General features: G+C 41.2%; 1 protein-coding gene across 1 annotated transcript in view; it reads left to right on the top strand.

Annotated features, from left to right (window-relative positions):
• The first annotated feature begins 8,913 nt into the window (after positions 1 to 8,913).
• Positions 8,914 to 20,787, top strand: part of TET1 (tet methylcytosine dioxygenase 1) — a 127,804-nt gene continuing 115,930 nt past the window's right edge. The window contains exons 1-2 of the mRNA XM_037002899.2: positions 8,914 to 9,307; positions 16,153 to 18,167. Of these exons, the coding sequence (XP_036858794.2) occupies positions 16,275 to 18,167 (1,893 nt within the window). The 5' untranslated portion in view covers positions 8,914 to 9,307; positions 16,153 to 16,274. The remainder of the gene's footprint in view (positions 9,308 to 16,152; positions 18,168 to 20,787) is intronic.

The following is a 20,787-nucleotide window of genomic DNA, read 5'->3' as shown; positions in this document are numbered from 1 at the left end:
TATAGAATCACTATTTGTCTTCTCTGTGTTGTAAGCCCTCCCCATGCCCCCCCTCCATTATGTCTGCTAATAGTTTTTTTCCCCCTTATCCCTCCCTTCCCACCCATCTTCCCCAGTCCCTTTCTCTTTGGTAACTGTTAGTCCATTCTTGGGTTCTGTGAGTCTGCTGTTGTTTTGTTCCTTCAGTTTTGCTTTGTTCTTATACTCCACAGGTGAGTGAAATCATTTGATACTTGTCTTTTCCGCCTGGCTTATTTCACTGAGCTTAATACCCTCTAGCACCATCCATGTTGTTGCAAATGGTAGGATTTGTTTTCTTCTTATGACTGAATAATATTCCATTGTGTATATGTACCACATCTTCTTTATCCATTCATCTACTGATGGACACTTAGGTTGCTTCCAATTCTTGGCTATTGTAAATAGTGCTGCGATAAACATAGGGGTGCATCTGTCTTTTTCAAACCGGGCTGCTGCATTCTTAAGGTAAATTCCTAGAAGTGGAATTACTGGGTCAAATGGTATTTCTATTTTGAGCTTTTTGAGGAACCTCCATACTGCTTTCCACAATGGTTGAACTAATTTACATTCCCACCAGCAGTGTAGGAGGGTTCCCCTTTTTCCACATCCTCACCAACATTTGTTGTTGTTTGTCTTTTGGATGGTGGCCATTCTAACCGGTGTGAGGTGATATCTCATTGTGGTTTTCATTTGCATTTCTCTGATGATTAAAGATTTGGAGCATCTTTTCATGTGTCTGTTGGCCATCTGAATTTCTTCTTTGGAGAACTGTCTGTTCAGATCGTCTGCCCATATTTTAATTGGATTATTTGCTTTTTGTTTGCTGAGGTGCGTGAGCTCTTTATATATTTTGGATGTCAATCCGTTATTGGACCTGTCATTTATGAATACATTCTCCCATACTGTAGGATGCCTTTTTGTTCTATTGATGGGGTCCTTTGCTGTATGGAAGCTTTTCAGCTTCATATACTCCCACTTGTTCATTTTTGCTTTTATTTCCCTTGCCCGGGGAGATATGTTCATGAAGAAGTCGCTCGTGTTTATGTACAAGAGATTTTTGCCTATGTTTTCTTCTAAGAGTTTTATGGTTTCATGACTTACATTCAGGTCTTTGTTCCATTTTGAATTTACTTTCGTATATGGGGTTAGAGAATGATCCAGTTTCATTCTCTTACATGTAGCTGTCCAGTTTTGCCAACACCAGCTGTTGAAGAGGCATCATGAACAGTTTTAATCTAGGGCTAAAGAGTTTAGATTTGATTCAGTGGATAATAAGCTGGTGACAGCTATTATGTTTTAGAAAAATTACTCTGGAAAGATGAATATGATGACTGGGAAGGCAGGCACTGACAGATCTGACAATAAGGAAGCCAGTTAGGAAGCTTTTGTGACAATCCAGGCAAGAGGGCTGGAGGAAGCATGAAAATATAGTGATCAGAAAGAAAATGGATGGAGGAAAAAGCACCTGCTGGGCTTGCTAAGAAATTAGATGTAGAAAGCAAGGCATAGGAGAAGTCAAAACTACTATAATTTTTTGCTAGAATGGTTAGGAGACGATGGTAGCATTAACAGAATAGGGAAGACAGAAAGATGAAATGGCTTAAGGCACAGAAAGGGCCTTTTCTCTCTAGAAATAGTATTAGATACTCTAAAATTGCAGCATCACATTTCCATGGCTAATGTGCAACAGGCTGTTGGGAAAAGTTTGTGAACATGAGGTAAAGATTAATTAGGAAAACAGAGATTTTAGGAAATGGCTTCAGATTTGTCTTATATGTTGGCTTTAGTGATCTGGTATTATAAAAAATGAAAACTAACATTTCTTCTCAACTCTTTTTGTAAAGCCCACCAAATCTGTACATTAAATTTCTAACAACACAGTATAGTGAGAAAAAACAGAAACATTGAATGTATTCTTCTCTACTTAGTAGATGAGTGGTCTTAAGGACTTACTAAATATCTGATCTTCTTCAGCTTCTAATCTGTAAAATGTGATCCCCATCAGATATGATGCAAATATCAAATAGGATCCTTTAGGCATAGGACCTACCATAGTGCTCAGCACATACTAGATGCTATATTCCTCTCACTTCCCTAGTATGTTGTACCTCTAGATCTACAGAACAGATCATTATTATTCATTAGGTAAGTACACATTTGCTGTCTACTTATTATGTGCCAGGCATCATGTTAAAGGTCAAGATATAAAAATGAGTAAGATAAAATTCCTACAAATACTTTTGTAAGAAAGCAAGTAGCTACAAAAAAAGTAAGTACAATTTTGATAGAACTCAGTTATCTATTCTATATTAGGGTATGCATGGAGTACTGAAAAGTACAAAGAGGGGAAAAACCAGTTCTACGGGGTGAGTGGAGAGATTAGGAAAAGCTGGAGACTTGAGCTGAGCCTTGAAAAATGAGCAAGTTTTCCAGGCAGTTATAGGAGAAAGAATAGTTCAGAAGAAATTTGGCATCACCTCAGTGTAGTTAGATACAGCAACGAACTAAAAATTATTTAGAGAACTGACATAATTTATTCTTTCATTTGTTCAATAGTTATTTCTTGTATAGGTGGTAGGCATCAGAGATACAGTAGTAAATAACTTGCTGCCTGCCCTTCAGGAAGCTTACAGTCTAATGGGAGAGACAGATCTTAATCAAAATAATTATAGAAATTCATGTAGAACTGAAACTGGGATAAGTACTTCGGAGGGATGGCTTGGTACATATACAATGATATAAGACCATAAAACAGCAATTTGACCTACATAAGCCTTCTTTGAGGCTTCCTCAAAGCTGAAGGAACAAAACAGCAACAGACTCACAGACTCCAAGAAGGGACTAGCAGTTATCAAAGGGAAGGGGTGGGGGAGGGCAGGTGGGGAGGGAGGGAGAAGGGGATTGAGGGGTATTGTGATTGGCACACATGGTGTGGGGGGATCATGGGGAAGACAGTATAGTACAGAGAAGGCAGATAGTGACTGTGGCATCTTACTACACTGATGGGCAGTGACTGCAATGGGTATGGGGGGGCCTCGATCATATGGGTGAATGTAGTAACCACACTGTTTTTTCATGTGAACCTTCATAAGAGTGTATGTCAATAATATCTTCATAAAAAAATAAAATAAAATAAAGAAGGCTTCCTTTAGGATGTGATCTTGAACCCAAGGGTGAAGGACAACTAGGGCTTATCTGAGGAAAACAGAAAGAAGAAACATTCTAGAAGGAAACCGAGCCTATGGTAGGAGAGTGTGGTGTCTTCAAGCGTCGGATCACATCACAACCTCTAATGCATTGCCATACTCTTTCAAGGCAGAAAATTCAAATACCTTCCAGTGATCAGGCAGGTCACTGATGTGGACAAATGTGTAAGACAATAGAGGGAGCTGCTAAGTGGAGAAGTAGAGAAAGGCTTGCCCTGCCTAAAATGAAACTTGTCTGCAAATGAAATTTACTGGTTTACAAGAGCAGAATTACTGGTTCACAAGTGCAGAAGAAAGCTACTGTGGCTGGAGCAGGAAGAACAAAGTGTTTTGATGCAGGATGAGACAGGAAAACAGGTGAAGTCTTAGAGCCACTAGCAGCCCTGTAGCCACTGTAGGAGTCTTGTTACTATCCTAAAAGCAACATGAAGTTGCCAAAGTGTTAGGCTGTGGTTGACAGAGTAAGGTGTGTGTTTCAAAAAGATCTTTTTGCTCATGGCTTGGAAAATGGCATAGGGATAAAATGTACATGAGTAGACTATTGCAAGATATGGCACTTGGTCTAGAGTAAAAGCCACAGGAACGGAGGGGAGGTGGATGGATTTGAAAGACACTGAAGTGAGAAAATGGGAGAAAATGGATGCAAGTTGGGGATGGATTCAACAAGAGGACAAGGGAGAGGGAAATGTCAAGGGTGATTCCTAGGTTCCTGGTTATCATAACTGGATGGGTTCCCTGAGGCAGGGATCACTGAAAGTGAATCAGTTTGTTGTTGGTTTAGGATGAGGTAGAAGTCAGGAGAAAGAATGAGCTGCTTGGTTGAGACATACTGAGTATGTAGAGGCGTTGAAGACATCTAGGAGGAGATATTAAAGAGTTTAATACTTCAGCTTGGGCTGAAGATATAACATTAGCAAGAGAAAAGAAAGAGAGTGAGAACCTAGAACTCAGCCTTGAATAACTATAACACTTAATGGCTAGTTAGAGAATGATTGGCTGGCAAAGGAGACAGAGAAGGAGTAGCTAGAGATGTAGGGGGAAAACAGGAGTTACAGAAGCCAATGGAAAAGAGTGTTGTAAGAGTAAGTGGTATTGCACAATGTTGCTCATGTGAAACTGAGCACAAGATTGTATATCAATGATACCTTATTAAAAAAAAGAATAAGTGGTATCGGAAATATTGAGTTTAAAAGGTCTGTGAAGGTTCTAAGTTGAAGTAGTCTGGAGCTCAAAACTGGATTGGGCCAGCGATGTAACTTTGGAAGTTTGTGGCATTTAAGTCACAACTTCAGCCATGTTTACTTAGAGGACAGAGTGTAAGGTGTAAAGATGGTACTTAATAATGGCATTTTTCACATACTTGAGCAATAATAACATTAATAGATTTATCTAGTGTTTTTCTCCCAGAAGAAAAAAAACACTTTGGACATATTATCCAATTGCTTTGTCAGTGAATATTTGGCCTGTCAGCAATATTTATTGAAGGTATTACAGTATGAGGTCCTATAGAGAGATAAGATACAAAAGAAATAAAAGATATGAATTTTACCCTGAAGTTTTTAGGTAGTCAAATAAAACATTGTACACATAGTACTAGTGAACAGTGTCAAAATTACATATTGGTGAGTACAAATTAACAAAGTTCAACATTATTCTTCATGAATGCTGATGAGGGGTGGCAATTCAGAGGTTATCTATGTTTGGTGGGGTTGTTAAAGAACAATTTCCTAGAGGATCCGAGTTGTCAATAGATTTTAAATAATAGAATTCTAAAGATGGTAAAAGTCTTAGAAATCTTCAAGGCAATGACAAATGTTTTTGAAATCCTTCTTATATATAAGTGGAGGGGATGAGAAAGGGACCCACAGAGCCCCTGCTTTGTTTGGGCCTAGTAGGTACTTTACATTTACTGTCATGTTTATAAGGTACTGTGACATTTACCAAGAAAGTAGCCTCATTTGTGCAAATATATAGAATTGCAGCCACAGAGGATAGAACTTCAGAGAGTCATGTAACAAAATTTATTGAGCTATTTGGGTGTCTGCTCTGTGCCAAGTCGTGGGAAATATAAAAATGAAAGATAAACCCTTTAGGGGTGTACAATTTGGTAGCTGGAGTGGAGTTTTATGAGACGTGTTCTGAAAGATATGGGAATAATGCAGAGGCACTGTTGAGAGAGCCATGAAGCTCCAAATTCTGCCTGGGTAATTAAAAGAAGCTTCAAGACAAGGAGATCTCTGAGCTGAGTTTTGAGGAGTGATGGTAAGTTCACGAGATTGACAAGAATAAGAGTGATACAGAGAAAGGAGAGGACAGACAGGAAGGACAAGGACATCTCAAACACCTGTATCTGTACCAACCTATCCACCCGCTCTAGGCACAAAACTGGAGAAACTACATTTGTTAGGAGGGACTCACCAGGTAATTAAGATTAAGAAAATGTCCAGAAGTAATTCAGTCAATTATTTTTAAATGCCTACTATGTGGAGGTTGCTACATGTGACATAAAGAGAAGCATCAGAGTGGAGCAGTTCCCAGAATGTCTCAGGTGAAAATGAAAGGAAAATAGATCAGAACACGGCACCTGGCTTTGGAGGTTAGAAATGATGGCTGGAGTTCCAGAGCAAAACATTCAGGGCTGCAGATTCATCTTTGGAAGTCTTCTGCTGGATCAGGAGTCCTGAAGTGCTTGCAGTGCCAAGAAAGCTCTGGAGAAGGGAGTAGCCAGAGAGGGAAGATGGTGAAGGCACTTGGTGGACACATAGGAGAAACAGGATGGCTTAGAGGTGTCATAGAATTCCAGGGAAGAGGCATTTCAAGATGAAGGGGGATAAAAGGAGGATGAAGCTGTGCTGTGAATGTAACTCAGTGGACTCAGAAATAAATGGATGTTATAGGAACGACAGCAAGAAACAGACTTTGTCATGACAGAAATAGGACTAAAGTTAGATGGGAGAGGGAGGTCAAGCAAAGGGATGATAAATGTAAAAGACTTGTCAACAGCGAAGAAGCAGCAGCTAATGAAGAAGAGACTGAAGATGCTAGAAAGAAGAGCTCATTAAAGTAGTGTGGAGACAATGGGCACAAGTTAATAGGCAGCCATATAATAGGGAAGAAGCTTCAGTAAACAGGCAGTACTACAGCTGAGGAAGGGAAGGAAAGGTAAATAAGAAATCTATTGCTTGGGGGCCTCACTTGACAGCCTGGACTATGGGCAGCTTTGGGGATGAGGAAAAATGAAGGCTTAGAATGAGCCCCATGGCAGAAAGAGGCTAAAAAGCTCCCCAAGTAGGTACTGCTGAGAAGCAATAAAGACCTCAGGCAGATTTGGGTCTCAATTCTTTGCAGTTAGTTAAGGTTCCAACAGAATTTTGCTTTTTGCAAGCAGTAAAGAAAACAGATGATGGGGATGCAGAGGTCAAGTGGGGGTGAGTCCAGGTTGAGCTTGGGAAAAGTTAAATAGACAATTAAATTAGTGGGTTGAAAAAACTACCATTGAAGTTGCTGGACAAGGCATAAATGGAGAAAATGGCCTTATCTTGTCATAGAAGTAGAAGGGCTAGGGAAGGAGTTTGCACCAACACTGGCTCACTTTGACCACACTCAGTTCTTGATTTAGGATCTGGTCCTTTTGGAAGCTGACTATAATATAAAAGATATTTCACCATCACAACTAGAATATATCTCCTGCTCTACAGTCACTGTGAAGGTATGCTAATTCTTCCACTTCCTTCCAAAACCAATTCTGGAAATCCCATTTTTTTTCTCACTCAGAACAGTAATTTGATTTCCTCTTTCTTCCACCTTCTCCACTGAGGTGTCTTTTTGTTTGTACCTACCATGTGTTGTATGTACCTTGTGTATTCTCAACAATTTAGATTTGACTTAGAAAGTCGATGTTGACAATCTTTGGATTTAATTTAGAAACTTGATGTTAGAGAGGATGTGGACAAAAGGGAACTCTTTTGCCCTGTTGGTGGGAAAGTAAATTGGTGCAGGCACTAAGGAGAGCAGTACGGAGGTTTCTCAAAAAACTAAAAATAGAAATGCCATATAACCCAGTAATTCCATTTCTGGGAATTTACCCAAAGAAAACAAAATCACTAATTTGAAAAGATATATGCATGCTATGTTCACCACAGCATTATTTAGAATAGCCAAAATATGGAAGCAACCTAAGTATCCATCAATAGATGAATGGATAAGAAGAAGTGGTACATACATACAATGGAATATTACTAGGCCATAAAAAAGAATGAAATCTTGCCATTTTTGAGAATATTAATGGGTCTAGAGGGTATTAGACTAAGCGAAATAAGGCAGAGAGAGAAATACCATATAGAAGACAAACATTGTTTGACTTCACTTATATATAGAATCTAAAAACAAACAAAGGAACAAACAAAACAAAACTTTAAAAAACCCTTTTTAAAGTTAATCATTTTAATTAATTGACAAAATCCAGGATATTGCTATTGCATTATTTCCTTTCGTTCTTTGTGGAAAATAAGTTTTGAGTCAAACTCTCCCAATGGTCTTTTCATCTAGGTCCTAGGAGATTGTTTCTGATAAGGTATTGGCAATTAGGCTTCTGGAAATATTGATTGAGAAGAGTATTTTTGCAGATAAGATTTATTTCAAATGCCACATTTTTTAACTTTCTTCACCTATAGTATTTATCTAACTGTGGCACTGAAAACACTCTGAGTGCCGTCATTAGCTTGTTCTGCTTGCAGACTTGGATTGTGTGTTCTACCTGGGAAAGAGGCAAATTTTATTCATCTCTGTATGCCTTGATTCTGGCTCAAGAAATAAATTTGAATGAATCAATCAATGAGAAAGATTGAAAGTTTACAAATATTTCTCAAAAGGACAATCTGGTTAATGACTATTAGAGCAAGTATAACAAAGAATAAAAAATGTGTGGAATAGGGTAAAATGGTGTAGAAGGCAATGATAGAATGAGTCTTTCTCTTCAGCTGGAGTCTGACTCCGAAGAAATGATTTTCTTTACTACTGGGACCCCATTACAGATCTGAATTCCCTTGTTGTGTAATTACTGACAGCTGGAAGAAACAAGTCATCAAACATTTGGGGAGAAATTCAGATGCCCAATCAGTCTGTCTTGATTTTGGCGTAAATGCCGCTAGTTATTTCTCTTAATGCTGAAATCTTACTTCTTCCTGTACCTTCATTTCTTCATCTACAAAGTGAATACGACCCCCATCAAGGTACAGAACCAAACAACTAACAAAAATGTTACGACCTTTGCAGACATTGAGCGCTGAGTCAAGGGAACATAACCCTCCTCTGGCTTCTCTTTGGTGTTCAGAGCAGTTTTACATTGCTTCGGACCCAGATATTGCTCAATGGTGTCGTCTCTGACCTGGCACCTCTTTAATGTATCTATAAACATTCACTTTAGAGACGCTAAAACTTTCTTAGTCCCAGAGTCGCTCGGAAAAAAAGAAAATGACAAGAATATTTTGATGCCTCTTCCTCTCCAATACTCTCCTTTGACCTCCACCCCCAACCCTAAAAAAATTTTTGGGAAAAAGGAGGAGGGCGAAGGGGAGGCGGAGGGGTCGAGAGGGGGGAGTCCAGCTCCAGTTTGGGGAAATCCAGCTCGCGTTTTACCTTTCACTCAGTGGTGCAGGGTCCAGCAAAGGCACAGCCCCAGCTTCACTCCCTGAGGTCTGTCCTGGGGAGACACTGCTGCTCCGGGGGGCTGACCTGGCGGGGAGTGGCAGCGCGCTCCGCTCCAGCACCGCTTTGTGCGCGCAGCCGCTGGCGCCTCTGCTCCCGGGTCTGCCCCCCGGGACACCCCCAGCCCCGCCCCAGTCATGCAGCTCTACCTGCTTCTCCACTGTGGACCTTTGGGAAGCAGCCGCCCACCCCGGGGGCTCGGGCCCTGACCCTGCCAGGCAGCCGTTTGGTTCCGCCCGGGGCCCACTCGCGCCCCTGGGGCCCCGGGCTCCGAAGTTGCGGGGACCTGCGCGAATTGGAAAGTTTGCCCGAGGGCTGCTGCAGGCTCGGAGACGGGGGACACGCTTTGCCCTCGGAGCCCGAGAGGGCCAGCGGTGAGTTGGCGCCGGAGCAGAGGTCAGGGGGACCGGGACCCGCACACTGAGATCGGGAGGGGGTGCTCGGGGCAGTGCTTGGCTGGGGCTGGAAGTGGGCCGGGGTTCGGCGTTCGCGGGGTTCTCCGGGGCGGTAGGGATGGGTCTGTACTCCACGGTGCCCCCATCCACCCCACTCCGAGCCGCTTGGGGCGCTTTTGTAGTGGTTGGTAAACAATGCCCCCGGCCGGAGGATGCGGCCGCCTGCCCTGAGGCCCTGCTGCGGCGCGGGTGGGGGCAGCCCGAGCCTTCGCGCCCGGAGCCGGGGCTCCGCTGGAAACCGGCTTGGGGGAGGCCAAGTGTGGCCTGAGGGGTGGGGGGTGTTCCTGACTGTGCCGGCGGTTGATGAGCCTCTTAGGGGAGCCGGAGGTCCGGGCGCCTGGCGATGGGAAGAGTTTGGGCAAGTTGCGAGTGGGGAGCCCGGCCTGTCTCGCGCTCAAGTGGACCCCCAAACAAGTTTTCTCCCTCCCCCATGCTTATGTAGGGGACAGGGAAATACTTATATGGGTTGGGGAAACATTTGGCGCTTGCCTCCCTGAGCGTTTAGGGGATGGAGCTTCAGGGACGAAACTTTTGGAGCGGAGGTAGGAGGCAAGTCCTGCGGGAGGCTGACCTGGAGTTACACCGATCGGGGAAGAAAGGGAACGGGATAAATAGAATCCGTGTTCTGTCAAGATGCTTTTTTAAAAAGCCCATGGGCGCCACCCGATTGCCAGACTTGGAGCTTTGCCGCTGCATCCATCCGTCTCGGTCCGAAGCCCGGAGCGGGCCCGGAGCGGGGAGGCTCGCAGAGCCGGGCGCGGAGGCCCAGCCGTGCGGCACGTGAGGGGCCGAGGCCGAGCCGAAGCGGCGACCAGGGCCGCAGCCGCTGAACCAGTCGGGAAGGGTGGGGCGAGATCTCTCCCCCACTCAGCTCCTCCTCTGTTACCCACACACCCAGCAGACTCAGTTTCTACAAAAGCGGTCAGGAGATGGCTGGCAGGCCCCACTAGCCTTTCCATTTGAATGGGAAACCCAAATGGGGCATTTCTGACCCAATAAAAATTACTATGTCCCCTAGGGAGCACATATTGCTTGAACTAGGAGCCTTTCCCCGGCCGGACTCTTCCTTCCAAATTAACCATGTTGCATAGGTCATTCAAGCGCCTCTCCCCCTCCTCCTAGGTTCCACTCTGGGGCAACATAATACAATAGTAATGAACAGTTTATGAACAAATGTTTGAAAAGTGTTTCAAGACCTTGCGGGAGGGAAAAGATTGAAGTGCCTGGTGTCGGCGGCGTGCGCTGCGCGCCGCACTGGGTAGGTTGAAGGGCGGCGCTACAGGGCAGGAACCTCAGGCTGGCCCTGAATCGAAATGTGCTCAATCCTTCCATCCTCCCCCTCGCAACAATATAAAGTAAAATAAGAACGTTGGCTTCCTTGAGCCTTAGAATGCCAAGAAGAATATGGAAAAGGCTCTTGTTAACCACGTAGGGAGAAGAATTAAGACACAGAATTTATGACTACAATTAAGGGGAATATGAAGATGGGGCATAAATAAGGACGTTGGCAGATTAGTCCATATTATTTTCAAGGACTGAAAGATTTAGGTAACATGATTTGGGGTGAGTTTCTGATTTTATTGGTACCATAGGGTAAAACCCAAGTCCTTCCCTCCCAGTTAAGGGATCTTAGGTTGGTTGTGAAACTCTGACAAATGTTTTAAAGCTCAGTTGATTTAAGGTTAAACTTCAGAATCAAAATATACTAGAGTTATTGGCATACAGCGCCCCTTTTTCTTTGCAAAGATTAGCAGCTCAGATTTACAACTCTGGGCTCACCACTTACCATTTTAATGAATTAGCCATTGCTCTCAGCTCTGGCCTTCCAGAATTGTGGGTCGGAGGTTTGGATCACCTCAGTCCCTACCCTTTGTTTCTCTTCCTCCTCCAATCTTCTTTATCTGGTTTGTCTTTCCCCTCCCCCACTCTCTTTGCGTTTTTATCTTTCTTTCCCTGTACCCTTAAATTTCTCTTTTTCCCAGTCCATCTTTCAACCTTCGGTCTTCAGCGATTTGACCCCATTTGTCTTTTTATATTCTGGCTTTACTACGATAAATTCCTTCCCCTTCCTCTGTCTTTTGGCCTCACCCCCCACCCCCCACGTTTCTAGATATTTTCTTCTTTACGCGTTTTTCTCTTCTTCCTAATGTGTTTTCTGCTTTTCTTGTTTTTGGAAGGGTCATTCTATCTCCATTTTAACTTCTCCCTTCCCTTGTCTGTGGCTCCTTTTAGTCTTTTTTTTCTTGCCCTGCAGGGCAGCAGGAGTGTTTTACATATGGAAGGAGGCTTTCAGCAAAACTGCTGGCATTCTAGTGAGTTTCCCTGAACAGCCTTTCCATGTGCCGAGGGCTCTGGCACTTCCTGTGGCAGAAAACTATCTAGGAACAGCAAGCAGCCCGCCCACCTCCTCTTCCTTTAGATGTAGAATTTAGTTGCTGGAGGAAACTAAGCCAGGTGGTGCCTTTTAAAAAGAAATGCTTTAAGTCTTGTATTTGGTAGTCAAGTGCAGTAGCCTTTAAATTAGAAGGAGCTGAATGGAATGACTATGAAACCAGTTTCTTTTGCATCTAGCTCTATGTATGCAATCATCCGCTTTTCTGACCACTGCTGGTGGTAGCAAGGATTACAGTGTAATTTTAAATGGACTGCGGGCTGGATGGTTGCATCAGTTCAGCCCGTTTCTGCCCAGGCGTGCTTCGGAGATTCAGGACGGAGGATATAGGGGGGAGACTTTCTGACATGGTACTGCCAATATCATCATCCTTTAAACACAACCGATACAGTTCAGGAAGTCTGCTTTTCACTTTCTAGGCAAGGCGATTATTTCAATACTTGTAAAAAAAGAAAGAAATTTCTTTAGGGAAAGACTAATTACTTGGTAGTGTCAAATCATATTGAGGCAAAAATCTGATCCCTTTTTTTTTTTTACCAGTTTGGTTAAGGAAGTTGAAATTATTTGTGGATAATTAGCAGATCCTCCCACAGGCCATGTTTTTCATCTTTACCTGGGGCCTGCTCTTGCCACTTCTCTGCTCTGTTCTTAACCTTATATTCTGTACTTAAGGCTGGCATCATGTCTTCTCATGTTTCAAATTATGGGTTGGCCTTTTATCTACTGGAAAGTGATGTTTGGATCCATCTCATACTCTACGGTCTCCTATGTTACAAGGTCATTTTAGGGGGAAAAATTTATTGTGGGTTAGGGGTCTTGATGCCCGCTGGTGAAAAGATTTGTTAACTAAGTAGTGTTTTGCATCCCACAATTGTTGGATTTTGTTTCACTTTGTTTCCTCTTCCAGGAAAATAACTCATAGGATAGTTTCAATGAACTGACACAATGAATTGATAGTGTCAATGAATTCCCCATCCTGGGCCTACTATATATGTGTAATAACAGGGGTACTATTATTTTCTGCTCCAGACATGTTATTCTGTAGCCATCTGTGTAGCACCCAGACTCTTGAATAAAATAGAATAAGATAGGGTAAAATAAAACTGATTTTGAGAAATATTGAAATGTAAGTTTTCATCAGAAATGAAAGATGGAAGTGGGATTAGTATTAAATTGTAAATACATTTTTGTATGACTTTTAAACAAGCACCAAAAAAGGGAAATGGAGCATTTAATAATGTTTACAAATTAATAAGGAAAATAAATTTTAGGAGATCTGTAGGGATAATTCCATATTTAAATATGGATCTACTTAATAGAGTGGACTTCATTTTTTACCCCACAAATTAAAAAAACAAACAAACTGCCTCTCCTCCTAGAGTTCAGTCCTGAGAATAACTTAGTTTATCACAAAAGAAGGTTACATTTCATCAGTGGAGCCAAGGGTGATAAAATTAGGATCTTGTGGGAGCCCTTATTTTGTTTCTGATTGTCTGTTCCTTTGGCTGGGTGGTACCCAGTGGTTTCTCCCCTGCAGTTGGGTTTTTCAGGGGTCATTGGCCTCTTTCATGATCTCATAAAAAGGCTGTTACCATTTAAAGAGGCCACAAAATTCCCAATCCATGTTGCTCATACCTTTTCTATTTCCTTGGCAGGCTCTTTTTCGGGAGATAAGTTTTGAATGGTAAACATTATCTTAATTACAAGTCTGAATTTCCAAAGCATTTCAATTAAAAAATATAAAAGAATATGTAAGAGATAGAGATCAACTTTTCAAAAGCAGATCCCTTGACACCCTCTGGCATATCCAGATTACTTGCTTACATACATGAATTTTAATTTTCATGGCTGGTTGCAATGCCTAGATTATATGCTTCTAATAATTTTTTAGCAGTGTAATCTTGTTACAAAAGATAAAGTATGCCTATACGGGTATTGTTGAATTTCTAGAGAACAGAATGGATTGCTTTCCGTTATCTGAAAAAAACATCCTTATAAAGGTTGCTGACCTTCTGGAGATTGGAATTGGAATGTCTTTTGTTTCCTAAAAATGCTAGTGCAAAAAGCAGTGGTCTTTGGAGAAAATATTTAACAGTTTTTTACAGCCAAAGAGTTAGTGTAAGCCAATTTATTTTTATTTTTATTTTTTTTTAAGGAAAGGGGGAAAGCAGTAAGCTTAGATGCGAAGAACTCTTGAAGTATTCTCTGGCCTAGTGTCTGTATTTAGCACACTTTTTTCTTTTAGTTAATGTTATCACTAATGTCTATTTAAAAAATCTTTCTTACGGGCATAATACTTTGATTCTAAATGTTGTGCTCTGGGATATTTTATTACAGTTCATGGCCTACAATGTGTTGGATAAGAACAGAAACAAAAGAACTAGATCTTGGTTTGCAGGATTTGGCAGACTGGGGGATAAAGTGGTTCTATAATAAAGACAGCTAGTATTTAGTTTATTTTCTCTTATGATTATTTTTTGTATTTTTGGAGTTACAAACAGCCTTTTGTTTGTTTAGCTCTTACTTATGAAACACTTATTATAAGCCTTTACAGATAACATCTCATTTTCGTGGTAATGCAATAGGTCAGCACGATTATGCTTCCTATTCTATTATATATAAGGAAACTGAGGAATAGAGAGACCCAGAAATTTGTCTGAAGCACATGGCTAGTAATGTGTCTTGAGTTGGAAACCGAACTCAGGTCTGCCTACTTCCCAAGTCCTTCTTACCCTACCTTCCTCTGCTTCCTCCTTCAACCTCAAGTATCACAAGGATGAAACCAGTGCCATAGGCTTTCCCTGTAGGAGCTCATTGATACCTCCAAAGAGCCTCATTTCAGATATAGAAATCTTGACTCATTTAGTAGTTTCATGAAGGACGCAGCTAGTGATCACAGATTCAAACGCAGGGCTTTCTGATGGGGCACTGTCTCTAGCCACTAAACTGGCCAGTGTGTCCCAGGATACCTGTATCAGATCAGGTACTGACAACAAAAACACCTGTAAAAGTTGAGACTGATAGAGGCCTGTCATATTTTTTACTTTGCCAGGTAATAACATTAAAAAATAAGCCTTTCCCCACCTTTCCCCACAAAAGGACTTTTATTACTCTTTTTAGAAAAGACATTTGAATGATAGAAAACAGGAAGGCATAATTTCAGAATAAAGGAGCATTGTTTAAAATGAATAAATTCAACTTTATGAAAAACTTTACTCTGCCTCAATTTTTTTCTCATTTTGCCACAGACTATTGATCACCTGGCTGCAGACCAGTTTTTGGTAATCATTCTGCATTGTGCTTTACAAATCCAACAACTTGTCAACTGTTAAAGGATCCTCACCCGGTCCATTGTCCTATTTTCATTCTGTGACCTTAGAGTCTTGATAGATTTTGTATGAGGAGCTTCATTCTTGCTCATATCTTGGTCTCATTTTGGGTCAGGGTAGGCAACCTGAGACAAAAAGACAACCGAGGCTGGCTCTTTGTCAGACCCCTTTCATTTTCTCCTCTTTTCTTGGTTATCTTTCAAATACAGTTGCTTGCCTGGTATGCTTTACTGTTCTAACTATCTTATTTTCTCTTTATTTCCAATTTCCTTGCTTAAGCATTCATCATGAGACTTTTGGGACCCTTGGTAGAAGGGATTTTAGAACCAGCAGTCTTTGGATTAAGTTGGGTGAAAGAAAGAAAAGAGGGACATCATTTCTGGGTGTGGGCAGTGCCCACCACAATGCCTTCCTTATACATAGTAGGTACTCAACAGATATTCGTTAGACCCCTGAGTCTTATTTGTAACCTAGTCTGTCAATACTAAATCCCAAGATTTTATGCCATTTTTTGTGCATGCGTAAAGCTCAAAATTTGTTGATAATTAATTAGAAAGTTGTATTACTATTATTGGGTCCCCAAGAAGTACAGTTTCTTGGATCACATAAACCACTTCTTCCTCTGGCTATATCAGCTTTTCACTCTAAACAGATGGTATCTGCCTGAGTGGTGAAGTGCTGAGGAAAGGGATTAAAAGATAATTTTCTAAGTATCTAAATTTGTAAAGATTGGGATTTGAGCTTTAAAATACATGAAATTATAATAGTTGTGGTTTCTAAAGTAAAGAAACAAACACACATGCTTACCTTATTCAAAGAACTTTGTATCAACTAAATCAGTTGTCACAGTTATTAAAGGAGCTTTATTTGTGAATCCTGCTTTTAAGGGACTCACTAGTATTTTTTTGTGTCTATTTTTCTTTTGCAGTGAACACTCTCAGTTCCCTAATTTTGATTAATAATTGCTAGTAAATATTCTATTTCAGATGGGAAAGCACATAGGAAAAAGACTTACTTCCAATTTTTTTTTTTTGTTATTTCAGACCAAAACCTTGTACAGCTGAGCTTGACCATGGTGCACCCAGATTCTCCTCAGAAGTGAGACTTTCCAAAGGACCAATGACTCTGTTCCCTGTGCCTTTTCATTTTTTCCTACTCTGTAGCTATGTCTCGATCCCGCCATGCGAGGCCGTCCAGATTAGTCAAGAGGGAAGATGTAAACAAAAAGAAAAACAGTCCCCTGAAGAAGACAGCCAAGCCAGCCAACAAAAATGTGGCATCAGTCAAGACTGTAAGCCCTGGAAAATTAAAGCAATTAATTCAAGAAAGAGATGTTAAGAAAAAAACGGAACACAAACCCCTTGTGCCGGTCAGAAGCCTTCTGACAAGAGCTGGAGCAGCACGGATGAATTTGGATAGGACTGAGGTTCTTTTTCAGAACCCAGAGTCCTTAACTTGCAATGGGTTTACAATGGCTCTCCGAAGCACCTCTCTTAGCAGGCGACTCTCCCAGCCTCCAGTGGTCATAACCAAAGCCAAGAAAGTTCCACCTCCTAAGAATTTAGAAAAGCAACATGAGTATGATTGTAAGGCAGTTACTGACATGGCAGTAAAGTACTCAGAAAACAATCCAGCCCCAGTGCAAGACCCCCTGATCCCTCCTGACATAGAGAATCTAATTGGCACACAAAATCCATCTTTAATTAAAGGTGGGAGCCAAGAGCAAACTCAGTCTTGGTCCCAAAAGGCAGAGGATCCCAAAATAAGTATTTCTACTCACAATGGCCCTTCTGCAGAGATCCTTTCTGGGTCCTTGGAAGGTATACATGGTGGTAAAGGACTATTCTCTAAAGAGACATTGAATGATATCAGCGATTCCCTTAGAATATTTGCTCAGGACACTCTGTGTGCTCCTTTGCTCCAAAGAGCAGCCTTCAAGGTTACCTCTGAAGGAAACCCCAGCATTCAGTTAGAAGATTTGGGTTCACGAGTAGAATCTCTTAAGCTATCCGATTCTTACCTCGATCCCAACAAAAGAGAGTATGATTGCTGCCCCACCTCCAGCTTTAATAAGGTTATACCTGAATTGGACCTTAGAAACTGTTTGTCTATTGGTGGACCCATATATTCTACCTCATTAATGAAACTCCTCTTGGGAGGCTCAGAACAACAAACTCTTGGTGCTAAACCAGATCAAGAGGTACTCAAAGCTACCCCAGATAAGGAATGTCCTGTTACTTTCCCTGTCCTAGGACAGGCCTTTAGTGCTGTCCCACAGCAATGGAAAGTTCCTGGTGCTAACCCAGTTCATGGAGAGGCTCTGGGTGAGACCCCAGACCCATCAGAAGTTCCTGGTGCTCTTCCAGTCCAAGCCGAGATCTTTGGTGCTATCCTGGATCAACAAATCCTTGGTATGGGTGCTGGTACTGCCTCAGATCCACCTATCTTTCCTCCTGCTCCTCTAAACCCAACTGCTACCTATAATGCTCTTCCAGAATGGCCTGAGGCCCAGAGCACTGTTTCACATGGGCTTGAGGTCCAGGGCCCTATGCAGATTTTGCCTTTGGGCTTAGATCACATTCCTCAACTATTGACCAACTCAGAGATAAGTTCTGTACCTCCAGTAATGGCTCTAAGCAATACTGAAAATGAGAAGCAGGTTCATAGGTGCTTTCTGCCAGCTAATACCCAAGGGTTCACATTAGCCCCTGAAAGAGGACTCTATCATGCTTCACAGGGCATTGCTCAACTCTCCCTGATGGGTCCCAGCAAATCAGGAAGAGGGAGCTCACAGATTAGCATGGCCAGCATGGTTGACAACATCACAGTGGTGTCTAAGCCAGTGTCACTTGCCAGTACCTGTTCTTCCTATACAACTTTGCTACCTACTTTGGAAAAGAAGAAACGAAAGCGATGTGGGGTCTGTGAACCCTGCCAGCAGAAGACTAACTGTGGTGAATGTACTTACTGCAAGAACAGAAAGAACAGCCATCAGATCTGTAAGAAGAGGAAATGTGAGGAACTGAAAAAGAAACCATCTGTCATTGTGCCTTTGGAGGTAAGTAAATACCCACAGGGCTGGGAGACGCTTTTGAGACTTAGTGGAGTCATCCTTTCCAAGACAGTTGGCTTCAGTATTACATCCTTTCACTTCGGTAAAATGTTGCTTTATGTGAATAGGCCTGAAGTATGTTTTGTGCAGTGATGCACTAGCTTATTTTTATTTTTATTTTTATTTATTGATTCATTCATTCATTCATTCATTTATTTATTTATTGTATCATTGATATATACACTTACATGAACAACATTGTGGTTGCTATATACTGCATTCCCGATGCCCCCCCTACATATGTGTGCTAATCATCATAATGCCCATTTTTCCCCTTCTCCCTTCCCACCCATCCTCCCCAGTCCCTTTCCCTTTGGTAACTGTTAGTCCATTCTTGGGTTCTATGAGTCTTCTGTTGTTTTGTTCCTTCAGGTTTTTCTTTGTTCTTATACTCCACAGAGGAGTGAAATCATTTGATACTTGTCTTTCTCTGCCTGGCTTATTTCACTGAGCATAATACCCTCTAGCTCCATCCATGTTGTTGCAAGTGGTAGGATTTGTTTTCTTCTTATGGTTGAATAATATTCCATTGTATATATGTACCACCTCGTCTTTATCCATTCATCTACTGCTGGACACTTAGGTTGCTTCCATTTCTTGGCTATTGTAAATAGTGCTGCGATAAACACAGGGGTGCATATGTTTTTTTCAAACTGGGCTGCTGCATTCTTAGGGTAAATTCCTAGGAGTGGAATTCCTGGGTCAAATTGTATTTCTATTGCATTAGCTTATTTTTAGAATGTCTCAGAAAACTAGAACATGAAGTTTTTCCATTATAGAATTTGATGAAGACATAGGGAAATTGTATGAAATGTGGTTTTGCAAAGATTTCTGCTATGCCTCATTTTGGCTAGTTGTATGTCATTTTGGAAGTTACAGAATTAAAAATTAAAAGTGTTACAAATCCATTAATTCCCTTGCAGCCTGAGAAACCACAGGGACTTAACTTTTTTTCTTTTGAAAGAATAAGACTATATGTATCCTTAATTTTCAAACTCTGCCTTGGAGGTATAGCAATAATAAAGCTTTGGTCTCAGCTTTTAGCAGGTCCTTTCTACCTGCTCTACATATTTCACAGGGGTGTTGGGATTAAATGATAATCAGAAATTGAAACTGGTTTGTAAACTCCTAAGTGATAATAAACATTAGTTCTTATTGCAGTTTATGAACCTAAGGTATTAAAAGTATTGATTGACTTAGACTTCATTTAAAGGAACTTAGGAGCTTGGTTAATGCTCAGACTTGTTTTTCAGACCTTTAAAACACTGTCAACTATGGTATTTTATGATTTTTAAATCATGCAGTTGAAGTTATATTTATTTTGTATCTACTACAAATACAGGTATAGTAGAATAGATTAATTTAAAAGCATTGGGAGGGTAGAGGGATGGGTGCATAGGTAAAAAATAAAAAAGAGAGAAAGAAAGTATTGTGAACTTAAATCCAATCAATTTTTCCTATTTCATTCTTAAATTATCTTAAATTATCTCTGCACAAATGTTGACTTCCTATTTTACCCATTGCGAACAAGAGATTAAATTTTGAACCAATCATGTAGTCACGGGCATTTAAGGTGTTCCTAAAATATTTTGTTATTACAAACCTTACTGCAATGAGTAATCTTTACTCAAGCCACTTCATACATGTCGTAGTAGATCAAAATTTGGCATGTAACTTAATGGTTTACAAACATACATCTAAAACACTTTGTAGCATTTCCTTAATAGGGAGACCTCCCTTGTTAGCTCCTGATTGCCAAATGACTTCATGGCCAAAGGTACTCTGTCTCTGATAGGTGTGAACAACTTTGGTCTCTTCCTAAACCTGCTCCTCCTCTTGAATTACCTATATGGTTTAATGATTTACAATCCGCAAGGTTACTGCAAATGGAAAATTCAGTTATCTTTGATGTCTTCCTCTCCCTCTTCTGATTCTCTTGTTCTACAAGATCTGAGCACTCCTATCTCTCCATTTCCTTGGCCACTGCAATAATTGAGGTCTTTAGCTCTTATTGGGACAATTCCATTGTTCTTTTAATTATCAGAAAGTATTTACTGACCTTATACTCTTGAGTTGTGCACTGGGGATGTGATATAATCTTGAGTGTACCAGCTAGCAGCAGAGTCGGGATGTTGAACAACAAGCCCTCCCTATGTGCAGTTCAGATTTTCTTTCTAAGACCCTGATTCTTCTATTTAAATGCATTTAGTGCTCATCTGTCTGTGTGATACATCTCACTCAAAGCAAAAATAGTGAAGCTTTCAGTACCTTCCAGTGATAGATGAAGCTTAGATTCATTACCATGCAATGTAAGACCTTCAAGATCTGGGCACAACTGACCTCCTCTGTCTTGCTGTCATTTCTCCTTACATGATACTTGAAGTTTCAGCTGCATATTTTCCCCAAGCTTACCATGCATGTTCCTGCCTCTGTGTTCATGCTTGTGGTACATATCCTTCCTTTCCCTGTCAGACAAGACTGCATCCATTCACCCACCCCTCCCTGTGCCACAACTATATACGTGTGTGTTCCCCAGGTTCCATACCAGGGGACTTCTCTTTTCTAG

The sequence above is a fragment of the Manis javanica genome, chromosome 7 (genome assembly GCF_040802235.1).
Source record: "Manis javanica isolate MJ-LG chromosome 7, MJ_LKY, whole genome shotgun sequence".
Lineage (NCBI taxonomy): Eukaryota > Metazoa > Chordata > Mammalia > Pholidota > Manidae > Manis > Manis javanica.
The sequence above is the reverse complement of the archived record's forward strand: the minus strand, read 5'-3'. Positions and strand labels throughout refer to the sequence as shown.